Genomic DNA, 6,920 nt, shown 5'->3' with positions numbered 1-6,920 from the left:
AACCCAAACCCAAACCCAAACCCAAACCCAAACCCAAACCCAAACCCAAACCCAAACCCAAACCCAAACCCAAACCCAAACCCAAACCCAAACCCAAACCCAAACCCAAACCCAAACCCAAACCCAAACCCAAACCCAAACCCAAACCCAAACCCAAACCCAAACCCAAACCCAAACCCAAACCCAAACCCAAACCCAAACCCAAACCCAAACCCAAACCCAAACCCAAACCCCAAACCCAAACCCAAACCCAAACCCAAACCCAAACCCAAACCCAAACCCAAACCCAAACCCAAACCCAAACCCAAAACCCAAACCCAAACCCAAACCCAAACCCAAACCCAAACCCAAAACCCAAACCCAAACCCAAACCCAAACCCAAACCCAAACCCAAACCCAAACCCAAACCCAAAACCCAAACCCAAACCCAAAACCCAAACCCAAACCCAAACCCAAACCCAAACCCAAACCCAAACCCAAACCCAAACCCAAACCCAAACCCAAACCCAAACCCAAACCCAAACCCAAACCCAAACCCAAACCCAAACCCAAACCCAAACCCAAACCCAAACCCAAACCCAAACCCAAACCCAAACCCAAACCCAAACCCAAACCCAAACCCAAACCCAAACCCAAACCCAAACCCAAACCCAAACCCAAACCCAAACCCAAACCCAAACCCAAACCCAAACCCAAACCCAAACCCAAACCCAAACCCAAACCCAAACCCAAACCCAAACCCAAACCCAAACCCAAACCCAAACCCAAACCCAAACCCAAACCCAAACCCAAACCCAAACCCAAACCCAAACCCAAACCCAAACCCAAACCCAAACCCAAACCCAAACCCAAACCCAAACCCAAACCCAAACCCAAACCCAAACCCAAACCCAAACCCAAACCCAAACCCAAACCCAAACCCAAACCCAAACCCAAACCCAAACCCAAACCCAAACCCAAACCCAAACCCAAACCCAAACCCAAACCCAAACCCAAACCCAAACCCAAACCCAAACCCAAACCCAAACCCAAACCCAAACCCAAACCCAAACCCAAACCCAAACCCAAACCCAAACCCAAACCCAAACCCAAACCCAAACCCAAACCCAAACCCAAACCCAAACCCAAACCCAAACCCAAACCCAAACCCAAACCCAAACCCAAACCCAAACCCAAACCCAAACCCAAACCCAAACCCAAACCCAAACCCAAACCCAAACCCAAACCCAAACCCAAACCCAAACCCAAACCCAAACCCAAACCCAAACCCAAACCCAAACCCAAACCCAAACCCAAACCCAAACCCAAACCCAAACCCAAACCCAAACCCAAACCCAAACCCAAACCCAAACCCAAACCCAAACCCAAACCCAAACCCAAACCCAAACCCAAACCCAAACCCAAACCCAAACCCAAACCCAAACCCAAACCCAAACCCAAACCCAAACCCAAACCCAAACCCAAACCCAAACCCAAACCCAAACCCAAACCCAAACCCAAACCCAAACCCAAACCCAAACCCAAACCCAAACCCAAACCCAAACCCAAACCCAAACCCAAACCCAAACCCAAACCCAAACCCAAACCCAAACCCAAACCCAAACCCAAACCCAAACCCAAACCCAAACCCAAACCCAAACCCAAACCCAAACCCAAACCCAAACCCAAACCCAAACCCAAACCCAAACCCAAACCCAAACCCAAACCCAAACCCAAACCCAAACCCAAACCCAAACCCAAACCCAAACCCAAACCCAAACCCTCAAATCCCACCAACTATAGTTTCCTGTATTGAAATTTCGCGAAAATACATAATAATCAACATAAATTAAAGCATACATTAACAATTAAATATCTATAACCTTAATAATCATACAAGGCATCCAACACATCCCATGCGTCATCATCCCAAGGTTTTACTCCATATGAAAGAAGAGTATTTACATCCTGTATGTGCATTCCATATTGATACTCATCTGAATCATAATCGTCATCATCATAATCCATTTGATGTTGATAAGCTTGCCTTGCCCTTTCATAGTGAGCAAAACGAGGATCAACATGAGGAGGATTTGGTGGTTGTTGTTGTTGTACAGGAGAAGGTGGATGGTAGAACCAGCATGAATCTCCATATCTGCAGTATCCACGTTGCCAATATCTGCATACTGGACGATCATCATACGAATTGTTATTATTATTATCACAATTATTATTGTTATTATTATTATCGGAATTATCATCATCACTGTTGCTGCCCTCGTTGTTTAGATTCCGTAAGTGCTCTATAACATCAATATTGTTATTCCCACACCACCGAATAAAGTTTTCATAATCCCACCCGAAAGCAGCAAATGATTCAGCTTCCACCACATTATTAAAGGACTTGTAGATTGCGTTGGAGTAGCCAAAGACCTGATACTGGCACTCATTCCAATCCGTGAAGACTCCAGTCCTCCTGCCCTGATAAACGGCGTAGTATTTCATGTTCAATTTTTTCTTGGACGGAGCTGATTGTTTATGATTAAAAATCATCACCGGTTCAACAAGATCTACAGAACGGAGTATGATCATTTACTTCTTGGATTCCATTGATATACAGAACAAAGATCCTAATCTTCTTAGGTCAAAGTATTACCCTATATACAATTTCGACTTTAAGGTCTCCAACAACAAGCCTTGTTGCTTTAGGTCCGTTTCTGTAAAAAACCTATAAAAAAAATTCTGAAGAACATTTCTCACCCTTTGTTTCGTAGCTCATTTGCCTCATCATAGAACATCAACCCTTTCTTTCTCACGTTTTAGAGGTGTAGTTTTTGGTGAAGGTACACTTGGATCAGACTCTAACCTCTTGCTTGGGCAATCTTAGAGTCATCATTTATTTTCCAGTCATCATTATACAAGGAACACTTCGGTACGCTCTTTCCATACATTATCTTCCTTGTTGACAAAAGATGAAGTAACAACAAAAAGCCTTTCTTCTTACGGATCGGGAGGTAAAGGAAGTGATGATAAGCAACGTTCTCGATTAGAAGCACAACAGGCTGTAATTGGACTAAGATTTCATGAAGCCATCGTCAATTATGTTGTTCATCATCAACTTCCATTTTTAGGTTCTGAGTTTGAGGTGCGCAATGAAGAGGTTGCTGATATTTTACTCTCTTCTGGAGTAGCTGGACCAGAAAGGACCTATGTTCAAAATGGTCAGACTGTTTTTGTGTTTTCTGCAAAGGATTTCATTGGCTATGAAGTTGGAAAACGAATTCTAGAGGAGAGATTCGGTACCGAAGAATTGATGAAAAAGATTATTCAAGAAAAGATCTACTTGATCCTGAAATCTTTTGACTACGACATTGATTTGAAATCGATTGTTATGCTTAGACTCGTACAGTTAGACGGTACACGTTTGTCTACAATTGGTTGTTTCAAGCCACTAATCACCAACAATCCAAACCTAAAAGATCATATATTCAAGTGCAAACATTGTTTGGATCCAAACGGTTATGTAGAGTACTGCATTTCGAAAGGTGTTATAAAACCAAAGAAAGGTTTAAATGGAGAACAGTTGTTCTGGACACACTTTGCCGAAAAGAAGTGGGATTTACTTGATGGAGTTTTTATGATTCCATCTGATGCACACCATAACGACGTGTTTGGTATTAACAGAGTTGAAGGATCAACAGATATGATCATTCCAATGGGTTTACAGTGTAAAGCGCAAGCTGGAACTAAATTTGACCCACATTCATATTTTAGCTCCACTATCCCTGAACTATTTTATCTCGATAATTATGCACAACTGAAATCTGAGACCCTTTACAATTTAAATAGTTACCATATTGAAGAAACCAAGATTAACAATGAAAATCGTTTCGTGGTGAAGGATAATTCAAAAAACATAATAGATGATGCGAATGGCAAAAGCATGAAAGTTAATTCAAGTGCAAAATGGTATAATGACATCAGAAATGATGTTTTAGAAGTATTTAAATCATCAAAGATGATGCAGGTGTGTGTTGCACTTCACACACCTGAAACATTTCCAAAAGAGGTTGTAGAAAAATACCAGAAAAACTATTTGTGCTCCTTTATCGACAGGAACAACTATAACTTACTCTTCGATAATGAATGGGAGATATATTTAAATGTTAAGAACTTTTTCATCGCAACCAAACCAAAAATCATATCACAGTAAGTGAGGTGTGCTTCGGGTGGTCCTTTCTTGAAGAAAATTGGTGAATGTTTCGCAAGTAAAAATCAACTCATTGTGTCCTCTAAAGTGTATTAACTGTCATTGATCTCTTGAAATAACTCCTATCGTCATATCGATGGATAAGTATAAAAAAAAATCAAACCCTTATGGATAATTTCGATATTTTGAGCAGGAAGAGGAGGAGCTTTTCTTCTGAACGACTGAACGACGGTTGCTGCTGAGTGTAAGCACTACAATTATTGGAGTGAGAGCCATCATTACTTTCCGTGTCATCAGTTCGTACTGGCCGAGAAGAGTTTTGGATAGTGCTGTTGTTGTTGATTTGAGGTGGAGGTTTTGATGCAAAGATACCTGACTGAGAAATCATTTGGGCCAATTGCATGACTTGAGGAGAACTATTTCCAACAACCTTGTTCACACCATCACCAACACTGAAATTTGATTTAGCATATGGCATTACTTCTTGTCGTTGGTTGTTAATATGACTCTCGTCTGTTGTAAATGATGCTGGCTTTCTGGATATTGACGAGGATTGTGGTTTTTGAAAAGGTTGTACTGAAGTTTGAGGTTTTGATGCCTGCTGTATTTCATGACATGAAGAGGTCGTTGATGATGCTGCTGTTGAAGAACCTTTCGAGAATTGTGAAGGTGGTAGAGGTCTTTTAGTGACAACATTTGTCGCTGGGTGGTGACTCTCTTCTTCATGCTCTCGATGATTTGTAATGTTGTTGTTTCGGAATTGGCTTTCAGAGTAGATCGGGGCCTTTTTCAAGGAATTGGTTTGAGGCACCTTTAGAGGGTTTTGCCACGAGTTTGAATTTGTGGAAGGAGTTGGTGGAGACACCTTACAAGGTTTGTCAATATGACTAAAGTGAATGGCATCACTGGAAGGTTGAGTTTCTTGACTATACTCGTGTTGTGGGGTTATTGAACTTACATGCACACTTCTTTGTCGAGATGTGGATTGTTGAAAATTTCTTGACTGAGGCACTGGTGGTTTACATGAAACTGATGCATTGTTTTTTGGATTCGCCTTGTCCGGACACATTGAGGCATGATGGGCAACCACATTCTCCTCTTCATACTCTTGAGGAGATTGAACATAATCCTTTCTTTGTGAATGAGATTGGATGACAGGTTTTGAGGCAGATATATTTGGAGTTGAAGGAGAAGCTTTTGCTGGCTTCTGAATATGTTGATAGGATTCTTCTTCCACAATGGGAGGCTCTTCTTCGTAATCTTCATTCCCATGAGGTGAAGAGAAGTGAGAGTTTGGTAGTGTTCGGGAGGCAGAAGTGCACTCTTGTTCATTTTCTTCTTCTTCATAGTTGTGTCGTTCATCATTTTGAGTAAATTGAGATGTTTCCTGTAGTTGAGAGTTTAAGATCAGTGTTGTCACAACAGATGGTTGTTGTTGAGGTTTTTCAAAAGTCGTTTGTTTCGTTTGAGGTTGGGACAATACAGGAGGTGCATTGGAAAATTGTTTTGGTTGTTGATAAGGTTTCTGCTGTGAGGGAGGAGTATTATATTCAACTTCATTGGTCGAGTGGTACGGGTCTGAATTTTCAACTCGACCTTGTGGTTTGTCCACTAGACGAGAATTGACTTTCCTTTGTTTCAAATCAAACACTGGAAGTTGGGGTGGCTCATTAATAGAAGGTGAAGCCAAGGATGACGTTTGACTTGTTGTTGCTGCTGACGATGAAGAATTTGAATTGTTGCTTTCACTACTTCTATCCATGACTTCGTTTTGTTGATACCAACTCTTGTTAGGAACCGGAGGTGCTTGTTTTGGTTTGAAACCATTATTATTGTTAGAGCTGCCAGTAGTTGCAGTACTTTTTCCATTATTAAAAGAATGATTGTTTGAATTTGTGCTGCTACTACTACTTTTCAATGATGATAAAGATGATGAGGATGAATAGGCATTAGGGATCTGTTGCTGATGATCGTTCGAGCTGCTCGTCTGATTATGATGAATATATTGATAGGAGCACATGAAATTGGAATCTCGTTCCAAACTTTGAATACTTTCTCCACTTCCTGTACTGGTACTTGTAGATGAAGTACTAGTGGTGTTGATGATGATAGCATAGAGGCCTTCCTTTCTCTGCTTTCTCAACTCTCTTCCATATTCCTTAATAGAATCGGAATTTGTTTTGCCTCTTTCCACCACTTTTTGTAAAGCTTCTTTCAAGTGATAAGTCAAAGTATATCCTTCAGCATAGTAGTGATACATGCTTTTAAAGAGTCGATTCATTAATTTGCAATGTTGCATTTGTTTGGCTAAATTGTATCCCTCAATTTCCTTTTGCGTTAACTGTGCTTTCTTTGCATCCACATGAAAATTCAAGACCACAGGTGCATCCTCAATGAAATTTTGATCAATATTCGTCATGACGGCTATTTGGAGAGTGGATATGGATTTTAATCCTTCTCCTAACTTTAATAAAGCTTCTCCAACTGTAAAGAGTTGACATGATGATGAATAAAAAGACATGAATATATCATGTCTTCACTCTTTGAACCCAACACTTACATTCATCATCAAATTCCAATCCACTTTCTTTAATAAAATCACCCCATTCTATTTGAAGATCGGAACTTTGACTCAGCTTTTCAATATAACTCTTCATTCCTTTGACAGCAAAATCAACCGCTTTGGCAGTCGTTTGAACGTTTTGGTCACTCATAGATGTAGTGTTTGTCT

The 6,920-nt window shown here is 40.8% G+C and overlaps 2 protein-coding genes and 1 pseudogene across 3 annotated transcripts; 1 reads left to right on the top strand and 2 right to left on the bottom strand.

The window, feature by feature from the left end:
- Positions 1 to 2,532, bottom strand: FDP41_008057 (annotated as a pseudogene). Its single transcript has 2 exons — positions 1,945 to 2,532; positions 428 to 1,776 (listed from the first exon to the last, which is right to left on the bottom strand). Coding segments are annotated over exons 1-2 (1,937 nt in total).
- A 31-nt stretch (positions 2,533 to 2,563) lies between these two features.
- Positions 2,564 to 4,192, top strand: FDP41_008056 (uncharacterized protein; the record flags this gene model as incomplete). The annotated part of the gene is made up of 2 exons (XM_044711869.1): positions 2,564 to 2,688; positions 2,902 to 4,192. 2 exons carry the CDS (start codon positions 2,564 to 2,566, stop codon positions 4,190 to 4,192), a joined length of 1,416 nt encoding a protein of 471 aa, XP_044568854.1.
- Positions 4,193 to 4,346: 154 nt separating this feature from the next.
- On the bottom strand, positions 4,347 to 6,903 carry FDP41_008055 (uncharacterized protein; the record flags this gene model as incomplete). Its single annotated transcript, XM_044711868.1, has 2 exons — positions 4,347 to 6,673; positions 6,750 to 6,903. The coding sequence occupies 2 exons, from the start codon at positions 6,901 to 6,903 to the stop codon at positions 4,347 to 4,349; spliced, it is 2,481 nt and encodes an 826-aa protein (XP_044568853.1).
- Positions 6,904 to 6,920: the final 17 nt, after the last annotated feature.

Source organism: Naegleria fowleri (assembly GCF_008403515.1).
Source record: "Naegleria fowleri strain ATCC 30894 chromosome Unknown tig4, whole genome shotgun sequence".
Lineage (NCBI taxonomy): Eukaryota > Heterolobosea > Eutetramitea > Acrasida > Naegleriidae > Naegleria > Naegleria fowleri.
The sequence above is the reverse complement of the archived record's forward strand: the minus strand, read 5'-3'. Positions and strand labels throughout refer to the sequence as shown.